The 17,548-nt window shown below is 41.5% G+C and overlaps 1 protein-coding gene across 3 annotated transcripts in view; it reads right to left on the reverse strand.

Moving 5' to 3' along the window:
* PDE11A (phosphodiesterase 11A) overlaps window positions 1-17,548 on the reverse strand; it is a 398,617-nt gene that overhangs the window by 146,289 nt on the left and 234,780 nt on the right. For all 3 annotated transcript variants that reach the window (XM_069985174.1, XM_069985175.1, XM_069985176.1), the window contains 4 exons: window positions 14,119-14,251; window positions 7,609-7,684; window positions 5,165-5,232; window positions 4,081-4,173 (listed from right to left, as the gene is read on the reverse strand). In XM_069985174.1, the coding sequence (XP_069841275.1) occupies window positions 4,081-4,173; window positions 5,165-5,232; window positions 7,609-7,684; window positions 14,119-14,251 (370 nt within the window). The remainder of the gene's footprint in view (window positions 1-4,080; window positions 4,174-5,164; window positions 5,233-7,608; window positions 7,685-14,118; window positions 14,252-17,548) is intronic.

Here is a 17,548-nt window from a genome sequence, read left to right on the forward strand (position 1 = left end):
AGCAGCCGATGACGCGGCAGAGGGCGGCCGGCACTCAGGACGCTCGGAGGGATTTGGCTGAAGACGACACCGCTGACTGAAGATCGGAGATGAGTCGGCACGTGACAGGTATGTATACCGCACCACACTTCCGGGTACACGGGTGAGGGTGGTGGGACATGGGGAAGGGGGCCATTCACAGACATAACATACATTACAAAGTTGTATAACTTTGTAATGTGTGTTATTCTGTGAATAATTGTTTACCGCCGCACTACACCTTTAAGTTGGTGTTCTTCAGATGGGAATAATGCGTCAAAATGTTGATACATTTAAAGTGCATATAGGCCGAACCCTTTTTACGAAGTTAAAGGGGAACTATCAGCAGGTTAGACGAATCTAACCTGTTGACAGCCCCCTAATGCGTACAGGGTGCTAAAGAGGAAGGTATGTCTCTTACCTTCTTCCTCTGCGTTGTTCCCATGCAGTTAGTAGTTGAATCCATGAAACGTTGTTCCGGACCACTGTTAGGAGCACTGCCCCATCCCCATCGTGCCGAGCCGTGCATTGGCACAATGGGGGTGGGGCAGTGCTACTAACGGTGCTCCTGGTTGTGGATTCAACTACTAACTGCATGGGAACTGTGACGAGGAGGAAGGTAAGACACATACCTTTCTCCTCAGCGCCCTGTGCGCATTAGGGGCCTATTAGCAGGTTAGATTAGTTCCCCTTTAAAGATGTTACTCTGACAATACAAAAATTTTCAAGATAAAAAAAAAAAACATACTCACCAGCCCCAATCCTACCTGTAATTAAGTTTGAGCCCCCCAAATGGCTGACAGCACCATAAGGCTATGTTCACACTATGTAAGAGACCGGCCGTTCCGTGACCGGCCGGGTCACAGAACAGCCGGTCTCTGAAAAGTTCATCCCGGCTGGTACTGCAGTACCGGCCGGATGATCTTTGCAGCCGCAGAGTTCTGACGTGGGCGAATCTGTGTGCTTCTGCATCAGAATTCCCCACTGCACACTATAGAGTGTGTGTTCGGAGCCGCTCTCTCCATAGTGTGCACTGACATGGTTTTCTGTGGCCGCTATTCAATAAATAGCGGCCGCAGAAAACTGACGTGTCAGTTGTTTGCGGCGCCGCTAGGGATCCCGGCCATAGCATATACTATGTGTATACGCTCCGGCCGGGATCCCATAGACAGCAAGGTAACGTATATTTTCGTAATAATCACGGTCGTTGTACAACGGCTGTGGTTTTACGAAAATATACGTTGTGTAAACATAGCCTAAAGTTGCATGACAAAGAAAAATGTCTTTTACTGTTTTAGGCACCTGATGACTGACTGTTCTAGCATCCGACTAAGAGAAAGTTAGAGTTAACACTCAAAAGTGAGAGGGATGAGGGGAGCCCTGGCACCTAGTATTAAGGGTCCACCTCTTGGGCACTTGTGATAGAGCTGTACAGGACACTTAAAGGGGTACTCCAGTAAAAAGCTTTTTCCCAGTAATTAAAACACATTACAAAGTTATATAACTTGGTAAAATGCTTCAATCACCTATCTGCCCCCCTTCCCTGTCTCCCCCCCCCCTCAATCCCCCACCAGGAAGTGACGTAAACTCATTCGTACCTATTGACCAGGCTGCTCTGTGGAAGCCATTTTGTGACAATGATATCATCAAGAGGGAGGCGGGTCTAAGCCCTGTTAGGCCAGCCTCCCTTTGTCAGATGACTTAGGTTGCTCAGCTCTGATTGGCTGAACAAGATTTAAGCCATCTAACAGTTCTACAGAGTCAGTTAGACATCACCGGAGACAAAGTGCATCATGGGAAAGCCCAAACCAGGAAGTAAAGAAAAAATGAAGACACCAACTGGAGCTTCCAGGACCAGCAAACAGCAGGAAATTCAAGCGGATACAGACTAAGGAGGGATAGTAAGTGGGAAAACTATGTTTATGATTGATTGATTGTTTGTTTTTTTTATCAGCGCCGGAGTCGTCCTTTAAATGCTTTTGTCGGTCACTTTATGGCTATGTTCACACTACGTAAGAGACCGGCAGTTCCGTGATCCGGATGATCCGGATGATCTTTCCGGCCGCAGAGCTCTGATGCAGGCGCATCAGCTCGCGTCCGCATCAGAGCTTCCCATAGCACACAGTGAAGCGAGCGGCCGGAGTCCCCAGAATGAATGACACAAGTTTCTTATAAGCTTAGCTGAGTTCCTTTATTGCAGTGATTTATGCTATACTGCATATTACATCACACCGCCTGTGTATAATAGACTACACTTCCCAAAGGGGCAAATCATCCTGTGAAGCTCAGCAAAGACACTGAACAAGCAGGGGAGATTTGAGTACTGTGGGTTGTAACAATGACATAGGTATTGTTTAAAATAACAGCTTTACAGCAATATAGGAAGAAAGGCACCTTAAACGGAATGTAAAGTGTGACCATATGAGCAGCATGATGGAAAATAACATAATATGGTCTCTAACTAGGTCTGAATAATTGTGTAAGGTGAACCATATGCTTCGTCCTTCTAGAAAGATTCCCCCCCCCTCTATAAAATGTGCATTTCAAGCTTCAAAGGCTGTAAATAGCTTATAATGAAAAGTTATTATGCAACTCTCGGGGCGTTGTGCTCCGAAGCACTATACTTTAAGAATATTGGCTTCCATTTTACTCCGAGCTTTCCACATAAGTAGAGTAATTTCAGCATCTAAATGTTTCTTCAAAGAAAATGTAGAATATTGACTCCTGAAAGAGGCTTATATCAATCAGAGACTATGGCAATGGCAGGGACTGTTTCATCAATAGCCTAGTATAATATACAGAGTGAACGGTTTACACAAAAGACATAATCACCGAGGTGTAAGAATTCACACACTTGAGATGAAGCAACTGAGAAGCAAATTAAAGGTAAAAGAACAAAACAAAACACTAAATATACAATAGTTTTCTCAAAACCGTATAACTTACATTTGATGTGAAAAAATAAAAAATTTAAGATTAAGGGGGAAAAAAAACATTTAAATTAGAATAGTGTAATGCTTCCTTTCACCTGTGGAGGCACTGCAGGGAAATTTAACACTTGGTGCTGTGTTCCTTCTGCCAAAAGCCATAGCTTAAAACAGACAAGCCCTTTACGAGTTAATAGGAATAAAGAGGATGTGAAATCAGGTGATCTGATAAAGCTTAAGGGGAAACTATCAGCAGTTTAAAAGCATCTAACCTGTTGATATTTCCCTATAGGACAACAGGATGCTGAGGATGAAGGTAATTTTCTTACCGTCATCCTCAGCAACATTTTCAGGATAGTAGCAGTTTATTTAATATGCTAATAAAGAGATTAAGGGGGGAAAAAACATTTCAATGAGAATAGTGTAATGCTTCCTTTCACCTGTGGAGGCACTGCAGGGAAATTTAACACTTGGTGCTAGGTTTCTTCTGCCAAAAGCCATTTCTTAAAACAGACAAGCCCTTTAAGAGGTAATGCTTAGTAGGAATAAAGAGGACGTGAAATCAAGTGATCTGATAAAGCTTAAAAGGGAAACTATCAGCAGTTTAAAAGCATCTAGGACAACAGGATGCTGAGGATGAAGGTCATTTTCTTACCATCATCCTCAGCAACATTTTTAGGATAGTAGCAGTTTATTTGATGTGCTAATAAAGCGTATTATTATTATTACTGCCCTGGCTGGACCATCCCTCTTAATGAATATTGGGGAGGTGCTCTGCTAATATTACTTAGAGGGGTGGGCCAGCCAGGGCAGAGTGGTGCACTGAGAGTGGTAGTGCCTCCCCCAGTGCCCTGAAACACCTCATTAGCATTTTAAATAAACTGCTAAAATCCCCCAAATGGCATAGAAGATGAGGGTAAGAAGATGGGAGTTGAAAACTTAAGAAAAGTTAAAGAAAACATGGCTGCTCTCTTCCATAAACAGTGCCACACTTGTCCTCAGTTTGTGTGTGGTATAGCAACTCAATACCATTCAATAACACTCAATAAATGAACAGATCCAAACTGTAATACCACACCGAACCTAGGGACATATGTGGCATTATTTACATGTACATTTATAAAGGATTACTCACATCAAGAGCCACTGACTGCTTCGCCCATGACTTCTTCACTTGATCATACATTATGGTGTTGTTGATTCCAAGGCCACAAAATATTACAAAAGCCTAAAGCAACAAGAAAGGTAAAAACATAGAATAAAATTTACTTTATAATACAGACAAATTCAGAAATTACATCCTTAGGCCATGTTCACACAAAGTATGTTTTCCATAACTCATGTCCGTTGTTGCAATTTGCAACAACGGACGTGATTTATGCAAAACATATGTTGCATTTGAATGAATGAAAACCCAGCCGGAGCGTATACACATAGAATTCATTGAATAGCGGCCACAGAGAACCTGTCAGTTCACACAATTGAGTGTGCGGCTTTGGTCACACGCTCCATTGTGTGCAGCGGCAAATTGGGATGCGGGATCAGAAATAAGGATCATCCGTCTGGCACTGCAGAACCGTGTGGGATGTTCTTCTCTGAGTTACAGAATGGCTGGTGTCTTAAAACATGTGAACATGGCCTTAAAGGGATAGCATAGTTAGCATAGTAAGGGGTTATCCAGGCTTAGAAAAACACGGCCGCATTATTTGAGAAACAGCAGCTCTCTTGTGTCCAGTTTTGATGTGGTTTTGGTTTTGGTGGTATTGAAGTGAATGGAAGCAGTTGTTGGACTGAGATATATATATATATATATATAGATGTATGTTATTATATAGCCCCAGCATTATAATATATATGTATATGTATAGTCCTGAGATGTCTAAGCATAACCTGGGCCCACTGGCAGTCAAGTGATGCCTAGACCCCTTCTTAGAAGGTTCACAATAAAATACATATTTGCTTTTACATTCCTTTATAGATACAGGTAACACCCAATACATGAACCGCCAGGTTTTTGTAGATCAAGGCTGGCTCACACATGGCACCCCTTGTTATTTTTATGGCCTGTACATGTGATGCCAGTGTGAAGAGGTGTGAAAAGATCTTTCTATTACAATTCATAAAACATTTTACTGCACTGGGTTTTCAGCTGCAGCCAGCCGAGACTGCCAGTGTACAGAAAGTGGAAAAAATGTTCCTTACACTTTGTTCTTCCTCACCTCAAATAGTCTCTGATCAGCATCATCAAAGGGTTTTCCATCCAATCTGTTCAATACTTGTGCTACACCTGAAAATATACAGAGGGTGAGAGCTATAGAATGCAAATCCATACACATAAACAGATCCAGTTGGGGTTCCCTCTATATGAGCTGTGCTATCTTCTCACATTGGTCTATCTGTCCTACTGCCTGCTGCTATGCCGTATGCTGGGCTACAAGCTAAAGGTCTGAATTATATTATTCAGTGCAGCTGTTTAAGCATGTACCTGTCAGATCAGAGGATATCCAAGCTTGCTTTAATATTCATTCTATGGTTAGAACACAGACTACAGCAGCACATTATATACAGTACATTTCCCTTCCAACATGGTCATCAATAGGAGGGGGGGGAAAGGGGGTTGAGGATCTTCTATGCTATCAATAAATAATGATCCCAGCAGTCAATAACATACATCTACTGTATATTAAAGGTAAAAGCACATCATTAGAGATGAGTAGAGATGAGCGAACCTGGAGCATGCTCGAGTCGATCCAAACCTGAACTTTCGGCATTTGATTAGCGGTGGCTGCTGAAGTTGGATAAAGCCCTAAGGCTATGTGGAAATCATGGATATAGTCATTGGCTGTATCCATGTTTTCTAGACAACCTTAGAGCTTTATCCAAGTTCAGCAGCCCCAGCTAATCAAATACCGAAAGTTCGGGTTCGGATGGACTCGAACCCGAACGGGTTCGAGTCCATCCGAACCCGAACGATCGGCATTTGATTAGTGGCGGCTGCTGAACTTGGGTAAAGCTCTAAGGTTGTCTAGAAAACATGGATACAGCCAATGACTATATCCATGATTTCCACATAGCCTTAGGGCTTTATCCAACTTCAGCAGCCACCGCTAATCAAATGCCGAAAGTTCGGGTTCGGATGGACTCGAGCGCATGCTCGAGGTTCGCTTATCTCTACACATAATCCCCATAATCCAGTTGTGTTTCAATAGCAGTATTGGAAAGTGCACTGCAACTTAAACATGTGTTTTAGCCTAAAGGGGCCTTCCAAGCCTTTTAATGATGGTCTATGCCCAGGATGTGATCGGCACCTGCACATACAGTCAGTTACACACAACAGACAGTTCTGCTGGTTGTACAGTGGCTGCAGTTCAGCTTCTATTCACTTTGGTTGGAGATGAGCTGCAGTAACCCAACATGGCCACTACACAATGTACGGAACTGTTGGCTTCCATATCTTTTTTAGTATATATGCGGTGACATGGCTTTGGCATACAGCTCGATAGAGGGGGTGACAGATGTCAGACCCACGTTGATCAGATTCTAATGAGTTATCATGAAGATAGGCCATCAGTAAAAAAATAAAAAGTTCTTAAACGCTTTAACTAATAGCTGTAGCTGAGTTGAATTTCAAATGCTTACCACAATGCCCTTAAAAAGTCTCTTGGAGGCTAAGCTACATTTGGGCAGTGTCTTGCTAGACATACCTTTACAATACACTCAAGGACATCTTGCCCACTTTGGATGTGGGGGCATCACTGGACTAAGAGATGCAGGATGGTCATTTCAATAAATTGTCCACTATCTAGGCCATTCTGACTAATTGTTAGGAGTTGATCCACTAACAAGCATAAGCAACTCCCAACGTTTCCTTGTCCACCATCCAGACACAGATGGCTTCTTCCTTACACCCCCTGTCTCTGTCCAGACCATTACCAGGTGCTTAGCAGAAGTAAATTTGGATTGAAGGTGCTAATTTCATGCTCTGCCACTGACAGCCAGCCACCGTTGCCTTTATTTTAAGTGGTGTTGTGAACGAGAAACTTGGACAGCTATGGAGTGGAACCATTTAGTCTTTTAGCGACACATCCAGGTTCCGTTTAGGACCTTGTTCCCTTTTTAACACTTTTTAAAATTATAATTCAGAGGTGGTTGCTCCATTTCTTGACTACAAACCAATGACCCCCCTCCAGACCATTAGAGGTAAAGCCAGTATACAGCTGTATATAGATTTGTATTTGAGTGGTGGCAACAGAGAAATTTGCAAAAATTGAGGAAATGGGAATAAAAAAAAAAATTGCAATCTATGATATACTGTACAATATACAGTCATCCTAGTTCCTAAAAATAAATATATACAACTATATAAGAGAAAGCAATAGACCATATTTATCCATATTTCTACATAAAATACCAAATGACAATGATTGCAATATAAGAATGACATAATGAGGGCGGCACATCTCTGCATAATCATCTGGTAACACATGACCTCACGGCTGAATGTTCCTTACTTGGCTAACTAGGTCATCACAAATATTCATTACCACGCACTTTTAGTGCTAAGATGGATAAGCCGATACCTTGACATTTATATTGAAAGGGGTAAGTGGCCAACCTCATGACGTAAATGGTAAAAGACTCTCCTCTTATCTAGAACACTTACCAATTATCTGATGGTTACTATTCCATATTGGAACACAAAGCACAGATCTGATGTGAAACCCGGAGAACTGGTCAGCCTAGGACACAATGCGAAAAGGAAGATGTGAGCAGACAGCGCGGATCTCAACTTCACGTTCTATAAACATTTCATATCACATCGGAGACCTTTAGAGAGGCAGCCGGTATTAGCAGTAACACTCTATTCTTCTGTGTAGTAGTGACTCATTCTCTGCCTCTTATCTTATGCTACAAGCGTCTGATCCATGGAACATGAAGAAACTCTAATGCATACAATTAATCAGAAGTGGGAAAAGTGTCAGAGTCGCATGGTTTTAGACAGTCTAGTGTTTTCCATTTCGCAAAGATTTCTTTTTCTCAATTCTATAAGTCATATTTTTCACCAGAAATATTTATGAATTGTTTTCCAACTATTTCAGATTTAGTACTTAGGGTGACCAAATTATCCAAACTATTAGATCACTATAGGTGCATCAATCCTCTCTATTACTGCACAGACCATCAAGAGCTGAATCTGGTTAAGAACCTTGAAGAATACAGAAAATTCTTAACTAGATCTTTTGTGCTTTCCTTAAGGATAACCTAAGGATATGTGCACACATATGCAGCACTGAGCTTGGCTATATAAACCTATAGCATGACATATGCAACATTGTGGTGGTGGTAGTGTGACCTCTCCCCCCCGACTGTCTTCTTCAACCTATTACCCACCCCTCTAGGCTACACTTTGTTCTAGCAGCAAAATCCTGCATGCTGGGTTGTTTTATCCAGAAGAGCCTTGCCTAAAGGCCCTATTACATGAAACGATTATCCACCGTATTTGGCCGATTATAGGCCATTACAGCTGTTAATCGCTTTGTGTAATAAACTGCAACGTTCAGCCAACGTGCAAAATGTCAGCTGATTGTTGTCTTTCAACATGCTGACTAGAATACGATCTGCTGCCACGGCTCTGTGTAACAGGAGCGGCAGCAGCAGACCACCGCTATCTCCTATGGGCTCTCCAGACTATCTTTAGATAGTCCAGGAAGCACCTCCCATGGCTCCCCATGGCCCCCCTCACTTACCCACTCGCTGTCGGTGCATGTAATAGCGACTGGCGAACAAAGAGCAAGCGAGCGCTGACCTAACAGGTCGGCGCTCGCTTGCTCCCGCTGATCGCCCCATGTAATAGGGGCTTAAGAGAATCCATTCAAAATATTTTCCGGTATATTTATTTATGTCAAATTGCCAACCAATATCATGCTCTGCACTGAAGAATTGCAAAACAGCTGTCCACAGATGACGGGTTACTTTTCCCTTTGTAGAACACTCTACTTCACTACTATGAAATTCTTTGCTTCCTCGTGGAGGACAACTAAGCTTCTCCCATCGAAAATTACCAAAATAAAAAAAAAAAAAGAAGTCTCCAAATGACAATGGATTTATTCACTGAGAATCGATACATGCCTTCAAAGGAGTTCTAAGTGAATAGATTTAGGTAAAAAGTTACTTTTTCCAAAAATATCCCTAGACCTACCAAGAAGTCACTTCTGCTCAGCTTTAAACTCCTGTGCTTCTGCCGTCGCTAGCATTGGGATTCACATGTAAAATGCATCCGTTGACATAATCTGCTCTGACATCTTATCACAGGCGAAGCAAAGTTCTGGAGGCATGTTTTAAGAACAATGTTTTTTTCTTGACTATTCATTTGGTGGTATGATGAATATTTTACGATCCAGCTAAAAGAGGTAATGCCTGTTTCTTTCAATAATATTTCTCCATGGAAGTCGTGCACACAGAATGCCCTCCAAGTAAATCTCAGTCAAACATTAGGCCAAACTGTCTATTAGGTCAACCATTTACGCGCTGCCATAATAATAATTCCTGGCTCCAGATCTTGGGGACATCAATATCCACAAGTGCATGAGTGAGCCAATGTATGAAGAATTGTTAGTGCGGAAGGAATACAATGTCTCTCCATATATATACAGTATATATATATATATATATATATATATATATATATATATATATACTGCAAAGTTACAGGGCTATTCTCTCATGTAAACAATCAACTCATGTGTGATAATCCGTAAACTGGGAGCCACTGGTTGCTCTCCATAGGCTCAGGATATAATAGTCTCTTTGTATACAGTAAGGCTGTTTAAGCAACATCTAAAATTATGTTATTTTTTTTTTTATAATTATTGCAATTATTATTATTTCACAACTGAAAGCAACATACACGAGGGGTATCATTATTACTGACTATAGAGAATCTATAATGCAGAATTCTGTAGTGCTTTATTTCTTCATATAGCTTTACTTGTGCCTAAATTTGTTACACATAGAGTTAAATGCTGAAGGTTAGGCTGCCTACATCCACAACTAGGAAAAGGGTACTGTCCATCCATTGAACTCAATAGTAACATAATATGCAGTACATTTGTTCGCTCCCCCTAGTGGTAGCTGTAATACTGTATAAATATTATACTATACTACATAGGCCTCCAAACTGCGGCCCTCCGGCTGTTGCAAAACCACAATTCCCATCATGCCTGGACAGCTAAAGCTTTGCATTTGGCTGTCCAGGCATGATGGAAAATGTAGTATTGCAACAGCTGGAGGGACGCAATTTGGAGACCTATGCTATACTATATACAGAGGATTTGGAGCTCTGTATTAGAGAAAAGATATATTGTTTAAGTAGTACTAAAATGGCAAACTTTCTACTCGAGGAGAGTGCGTTTGTGGAGTCATACAGGCCATGCAATGCTCCAATGGGAAAAAGATCTGCAAAGTAACTCTACTTCAAAATCAAGGGAGCTTACTCTCTAGTGCCACCTATGGAAAGTAACATCACTACAAATGAAATTTAGGCCTTTTAAAGAGGCTTCAAACATGGTTGAGGATTATAAGCCAAATCAGAATCTCTCCCAGAAATAAGAGCCATAAGAGCCTATAAGACTCAAGGAGAAACATTACCTCTTCATTTCCACAGAAAAAGCCTCTTTACTAGTCAGCGAGTACCCTGTACTGTATTGTCAAAGGCAAGAACCCCTACACAGCTCTCTACAGATGAAGATTGCTCCTTCTTGGAGAAATCTTGGCTTGGCTAATGCTTGTGCACATCTTGACACCCCTGTCTACTGTGAAATCTTTGCATGGAAGAGACCTTGCTGATGCAGTATAAGTACCATGTGTCTTGTTGCAATGTTCAGCTTCATCACGGTGTATAAGCTGTGACCTGACTCTGTCTTCCACTACCACACAGAGTTTTGCTGCTCCTTACCCAGTCTTAAAGGAGAAGTGCCATGACATAAAAAAAAGTAGAAAGCCAGCGGGGTGCGAGAACATAATGAACAAAGTGCCCCAAAGCACCATTCCTGGGTCCTGCTGACAGCCGCCAGCCACCTGCGACTCTTCCAGCTGCAACATCACATACCCAGCTGAGTGATTGCCTGCTCAGCCAATGAGTGACTGAGGCGGGACACTGCCCCAGTCACTGACTGGCTAAGCGGCAATCACTCAGCCAAGATGTTGCAGCTGGAAGAGCTGTGTACATGACGTACCCGAATTCCAGCCAAAAATAACATCCGGCGGCCATCAGCGGGACCCAGTAGCGGCACTAATGAGGCACGGGGACTGGTAAGTATATATTGTTTATTAAGTTCCTACACCCCTTTTCTGCCTTGCTTTTTTTTTATTTTCATGAGACTTCCCATTCAAGCCTCCTACACAGCTGTTCCATGTACCTAGAATAATTGGTGATGTTTTGAAGTGTAAATCGTTTGTCTGTACTTTGCATTCCATTAATTGATAATAATAATAATATATTGCACAGTCCTATATACAAAATAAGTTTTCAAAGTCAGACAAGTCGACAGTTCAACCGCTGCTGCTGGACATGTCTCCAGCAAGCGTCAGCCATGGCGTCTCATCAGATCAGTGACACCACGGATTTGGCTGGTGATATGATGAGACTGACAAGGAGCTACAATGCCGTGTTTCCATTTTCTTTCTAGTACTGGCCAGGAGAATGTGCCGGACTCTTTTTGACATGGATATTCCACATAAAGAAAAAAGTTTATATCTAATTTATTATATAATATATGCAGCTTTTCCCTTGTTTTATTGTATTAATCCACCTCCACTAGACGCACATAAGATGAATACATAATCTAGAGGAATTAGTGGGAAATGATGAATGGGATTATGAACGCTTATGATAGCGGGTCTGGATTTCCCATTGAATCAATGTTGTTAGGTTCATTTGATTTCCTGCTGAAGACAGGCCCACGCAATTCAGGAGGAAAAACGAACATTTTTCTGACATAGATCCTGAAAATAATTATTGCCCTTTAAAACATATGAATCGCACATTATTCTATTTCTTGTGAAAGTTATGCGGAGCGACATATTGGATCAGGCTTAAGCAGTATGTGATACTGAGATAAGACAGCTGAATTAACTCCTTCACAATTGAAGGGCTAACTTAGCATATCTTGAAGGGTAGCATCCATAGCTCTAGAAAATGTCATATGCTGTTTGCCTTCCTGACATTACGGTTGGGCAAACTGTGATTACCAATGACGTTCATTTTCTCAGTTTACCTAATATTACTGCTGTAGAATTTTGCACAATTTACTTAATCAATGATGGGTCTAATCGTCTTGTCATTGGTTATTCTAGCTCTGAATTCATTTATAGCCCAACACAAAACAAATATATTCATATACAGCACCTCTATATCCAATAAGGGGAGGGGGGGCATTTATCATCTATTGATCAGAGTGGAGAGTGGGTATAAAGAGTGTCTCTTACTCTGGAGGACCTGTCTTGTCCTGAGTTCCACAACTGATCTTTGCAATTCCAAAAGGATAAGCCTTATTATTTTTATTATAGTTAAGGGGCCCTTCTAACAAGCAGACATTGTCTAATGTAGGTTGGCCCTTTAATGGTAGATCGATGAGGCTGAGTGACATGTCAATTCTTTGCGCGGAGAGCGGGAGCCCTCTCATAGATAGGCTATAGCACACTGAGGCAGGCGGGATTCCGCCACAGAGTTCCGCCACAGAATTCCACCACATTTACTCAGAGTGAACATACCCTAAGTCAGTGATTGACTGAGCAGAGAGTGACAGCCCAAATTAGCCAATCTCTGACTGACTGAGAACAGACAGCACAGCCAGTGATTGGCTGAGCGGACCGTCAGTCATGTCTGGAGAGTGACAGCCTGCTCAGCCAATCACTGACCGTTGTGCTGTCCCTCAGTCAGTGATTACTTGAGCGTGTGGCTTTTTGCTATTTTTTTTAACTAATTGCGCTGGGTTTGCTTTGCTAATCTCTAGTATTTACCATGCCCGTGTGTTTCAAACTCTCTGGATGCATATTCAGCTAAATTTAAGAAATTTAGGGTTTTTCTAGAATTAGAAAAAAGGACTCTTGTCCTCTTGTCCTAGTCTATGTGTGGTGTAGCAGCGCAGTTGCATTTAGTTCTAAAATCACAACCTGAGAACAGGGGTGGGGCTAATTTTGGAAGAATCCTAGATAACCCCTTTGATTTAATATTCTTCAGATAACTTACTATTTATAATTTAAAATAGAAGCTTTAGAATTTAGAAGCTTGGGTAATACCTGTTAAAGGGGGTTATCCAGCGCTACAAAAACATGACCACTTTATTCCAGAGAACAGCATTACTCTTGGCTACAGTGTGGGTGCAGGTTTTGCAATTTAGTTCTATTGAAGTGAATGGAGCTTAATTGCACACCACACCTGAACTGGAGACAAGAGCGGTGCTGTCTCTGGAAGAAAGTTGCCATGTTTTTGCAGCGCTGGATAACCCCTTTAAGATTTAGTTCTAAGGCTGCGTGCACACTATGGAATTGCCGCGTATAACCCGCTGCGTATTCCGTCGCTCGTCCCCGCACGCGGCGGCGCGCATATCCGCCCGTGCCATAGACACTATTCTGTGTACGGGCAGATTCCGCGTTCCGTCGAAAGAATTGACATGTCACTTCTTTCGACGGAACGTGGAATCCGCCCGTGCATAGAATAGTGTCTATGGCACGGGCGGATATGCGCGCCGCCGCGTGCGGGGACGAGCGACGGAATACGCCGCGGGTTATACGCGGCTATTCCGTAGTGTGCACGCAGCCTCAGGATAGGTTTACATATGTGCAGTAATCTGGCACAGCTTCCATCTGACAAGTTAATTATTATTTATTTTAAAAAAAAGTGTTGCATGGAGCAGCTTTTGATCTGGGGAGTTGATCAGGGCCTGTAGGTCTGGCACTATGCTCCATTACAGCCTATGGAGAGCAAGAAGGAAAGCTTGGTGCAATGCATCCGGCTTGTTGCATCTGGCTTTCCCATTCAGGATGCTTCCAGATTCCCAGACTGATGTAAATAAATCCTAATAGCTGAATCTATAAACTTGTCACTCAACCCAAAAGTTCCTCAGTTCTTGTCTCCATAAAAGAACTGTATTCAGTACAAAAGACCACTTACCTCTGCATCAAATCGGGGGTCTTGATAGGCATCGCTTATGTTAACTGGAAGACCCGTGGAAGCAACTAATTCAGCGATGCTGTTATTTATTAACCAATCAGAATAGGACGATTTCTCCAAGCTGTCCTTAAAACTGAGGGAGAATAAAAAAAAAAAAATCATAAACAGTAAATCAGCTGCAATACAAAGTAATAAAAAAAGCTATAAAATAAATATATAAGAAATACTGACTGTAATAATTGTAATATGTACAAGAAATCCAATGTATGTATAAATGATTCAAATCTATGTTTCTTTTAGAATCGAGTCTCAATGTTTTCTTAAAATTAGGCCACACAATGGAGCCACAGTCCTTGGCTTGGCTTAAATATTGAGTCAGGTTCTTTAGTCTTCTTATCAGTGTCAAACACTGACTACCTCTAAACCGCGGCGTCATAGAGGTGCTTCGCATATTCTCTTGGATGACGCCTTTTGGTGGAGGGTTTCCTTTCATGTCAGTGATTGACTCTTCAAAGATACCTTACAACAGGGATGGGGAACCTTCGGCCCTCCAGCTGTTGAAAAACTACAATTCCCATCAGGCCTCGATTCCCTCAGCCTGCAGCACAACATAAGTACCGCAGAAATTACGGCCGTTGTAGCAATGGCCGTGATTACCACAGAACATACATTGTGTGAACATAGCCTAAGGCTTCATATTAGAGTCAAACACTGACTTAAAGGGAAAGCTACCTTCAAGAGGTGGCGTCAGAGAGCTGCTTTGCATGTCTATCTTCCTTATTACACAGGCAAAATATTGGTCCAACAAACTTTCTCACAAAGCTCAGTGATCAGTCTACTAGCAAGCAAACCCTCATTCATCAGCTGATCACTGGGATTATATGGTGCTAGAAATCACTTGTCAGCAGCCTATTCCCCCATTGTATACAGCTACCCAAAGGATTGCTGAATTACTCACTTCCCAAAAAATTGCCCATCTATAGGCTACTTTTAAAGAGCATTGATCAACCTGTTTATAGTTTATTGCTGATTGTATTGGTAGGCGAGTTGACTGTATAAAAGGACCCTTAAAGGGATCACTGGTGACCATCAAATCCTATGGTGATCTGAGTCCGGGTACTGCAATTTTTTGCTTATTGCAGCATTTATTGCCTCCAGTTCACAACTGTAACTTATAGTATAAAATATTACTATATATATATATATATATATATATATATATATATATATATATATACAGTATATATATGAAAATTAACGTTTTTGGGAGGATGCAATTCCACATACTGTATCAAGTACCATGGACAGCACCTAATATGCACTATAAGCGATGTGGGATATTGAGATTGTTAGTCATTTCTTTGCCAGTTCCAGTATTCAGCAGGATTCCTAATAATCGTAACCAGCTACACATTTGCTGAACCTAAATACTTGTAACAATGTCTTGACATTTTACTAAAGTGCTAAATTGAACATGACTAAGCTCTAGCGAACTGTCTTGTAGTATTGTGAGAAATGCCCAGGCTGTGGAGCGGTGTTACAAAGCCCAGGAGCAGACCGCACTTCAGGGGATGTGAAACATTTTTGGACATAAAGATGTAATACATTGTGTCCAATTAATATATGAATGGGTTATTAAATTATACGTACTATTAGAGGCCTTTTATAATGGGTTGCCGTGCCTTATAAGAGCACTGACCTCGTAGATTGGTGCTCATTTAGGAGCCTATTGCATACAGGGCCGGGGTACGCACAGGGCTTACCAGGGCAAGTGCTGGGCCCTAGCGCCTCCAGGGGCCCAGAGAGGGAGAGGGGCCCGATATTCTGATATTCAGCCCGCTCACTGTAGTGCAGGGTGAGTGCTGAACATCAGAAGACAGAGAAGGAGCAGGACCAGTCGGAGTCCTGCAGAGAGAAAGAGAGGGATGAAGGACCTGATCACATGACCCGCAGGTCCTCAATACTACAGTGTGGAGATCGGTTGAGCAGAGAGGAAGAGGGAGAAGACTGAGCTGTAAGTGCTTTATGTACGTGTGTGTGTCTTGATAAAGAGACTGGATCGGTGTTGAAACGCATTGTGTCGCTGGCATAATTCTTTTAATAAATTTTATAATATTTTATATTACTATTACCCCTCGGACCTGCACCTGTTTTACCCACCTTGGAGTGGAGAAGGATACTGACTGTGTGTGTGTGTGTGTCAGTGTCTGTGTATGTAAGTCAGTAATGTGTGTCAGTCAGTATATATGGGTGTGTGTGAGTTTTTGTGTCAATCAGTAATGTGTGTGTCAGTAAGTGTCTGTGTCAGTAATGTCAGTAAGTCAGTCAGACAGTAATGAGTATGTCATTAAGTGTGTGTGTCAGTAATGTGTTTGTGTATGTTAATGGTGTCTCAAGTGATTGAGCACAGTGTGTGGATGATGGGTGCATAGTGGATGGAGGAGGGGTGCATAGTGGATGGAGGGGTGCATAGTAAATCAATGAGGGGCTTGCTGAGGCTTTATCGCTCAAGGGCCTGCAAAACCCTGATTGGATAGCTCAACTATCATGGGGGCTGGGCAAGATACACAATTGTTAGACCATAAGTGTGGCCCGTTATGGTGCGTTAACACGCAACGATTATCGTTCTAATTTTCGAAATAACAATCACATTTGAGCAGAGCGAGAAATTGCTCATTGTGATCTTTCAACATGTTCTCAAATCATTGTTGGTCGTTCACTAAAAATTCGTAAATCGCTATGATTTTCAGTTTTTCAAAGATTCACCCTATGTGTGAGATGGACTTAAGCAATCTTAAAAACTATCGCAATAACGATTTTTCTAATGATTTATTTGTCTAAACGCTTATCGTCCTAAAAACCAAATTGTTGCTTCAAAATCGTTAAATGATCGAGGGCGAATTATCACTTCGTGTAAACGGACCATAACTTCCATCAATCAGAATAACCATTCAAAACAATGCAATCATCCTATGAACAAGGATTTGTTTGTCAGCTGATCGCTGGACTGTTTGTCCTATACTCGCCCCAAGTAACCTTGAACTCACAACATACTGGAGTGCTGCGGTGACTATACACTTATCCGTCTATCTTTCTTATAAATAAAGTGATAAAACAAGAAAAACATACACTATAAAGCCTGTGTCATACCAAACTATAGCCACCGGAAAACTAAAGATTATATAGTACATGCTAAATATCAACATGGCAGGAAAAAATAGTTTGAAACAATTTACCCCTAATAATGCTAACAAAATAGAGATTGCCATAAAATATGCACTATAATAAAGTTTTATTTTAGATTTTTATTATTGTATTATTAACTCACAGATATAAAAAGACCTTTTTTTCTTTCTTTTTTTTTTGCACATTTTACTACTAATAAATTTACTAAAGCACAAATATTACTTTAAAAAAGTATGGGCAAATG

This window comes from Dendropsophus ebraccatus, chromosome 9, assembly GCF_027789765.1.
Source record: "Dendropsophus ebraccatus isolate aDenEbr1 chromosome 9, aDenEbr1.pat, whole genome shotgun sequence".
Classification (NCBI taxonomy): Eukaryota; Metazoa; Chordata; class Amphibia; order Anura; family Hylidae; genus Dendropsophus; species Dendropsophus ebraccatus.